The sequence below is a fragment of the Eimeria mitis genome, genomic scaffold, assembly GCF_000499745.2.
Source record: "Eimeria mitis Houghton genomic scaffold, Emh_scaff1207, whole genome shotgun sequence".
Lineage (NCBI taxonomy): Eukaryota > Apicomplexa > Conoidasida > Eucoccidiorida > Eimeriidae > Eimeria > Eimeria mitis.
In genome coordinates, this window is record NW_013568206.1 from 11,379 (window position 1) to 11,705 (window position 327).

Here is a 327-nt window from a genome sequence, read left to right on the forward strand (position 1 = left end):
CAGCAGCAGCAGCAGCAGCAGGAGTAACCTTTGTTGGTTGTATGCAGGGTGTGTAGAGAGAGCAGCTTTAAGGACGGCCCCAGGCGGATGCACAGCAGCAGCAGCAGCACCCCATTGCTGCTGCTGCCACCGCCCCTGAGTAAGTGTTATATCTATAAAAGAAAACGCAGGAGGAAGCAGCTCCTGCTGCTGCTGCTGCTGCTGCTGCTGCTGCTCCTGCTGCTGCTGCTGCTGCTCCTGCTGCTGCTGCTGCTGCTGCAGCAGGGGAGATGGCTGCAGCAAACTGCTGCTGGGCTGCCGCATCAAATGAACGGCCAGCAGCCGCGC

General features: G+C 59.9%; 1 protein-coding gene across 1 annotated transcript in view; it reads right to left on the reverse strand.

Moving 5' to 3' along the window:
• The window catches only part of EMH_0031870 (Gpi16 subunit, GPI transamidase domain-containing protein, putative), a gene marked incomplete at both ends in the record, with an annotated part of 4,893 nt that extends 4,590 nt beyond the window's left edge, over nucleotides 1–303 (reverse strand). Inside the window, one exon of the mRNA XM_013494574.1 lies at nucleotides 131–303. Coding sequence (XP_013350028.1) covers nucleotides 131–303 — 173 coding nt within the window. The remainder of the gene's footprint in view (nucleotides 1–130) is intronic.
• Nucleotides 304–327: the final 24 nt, after the last annotated feature.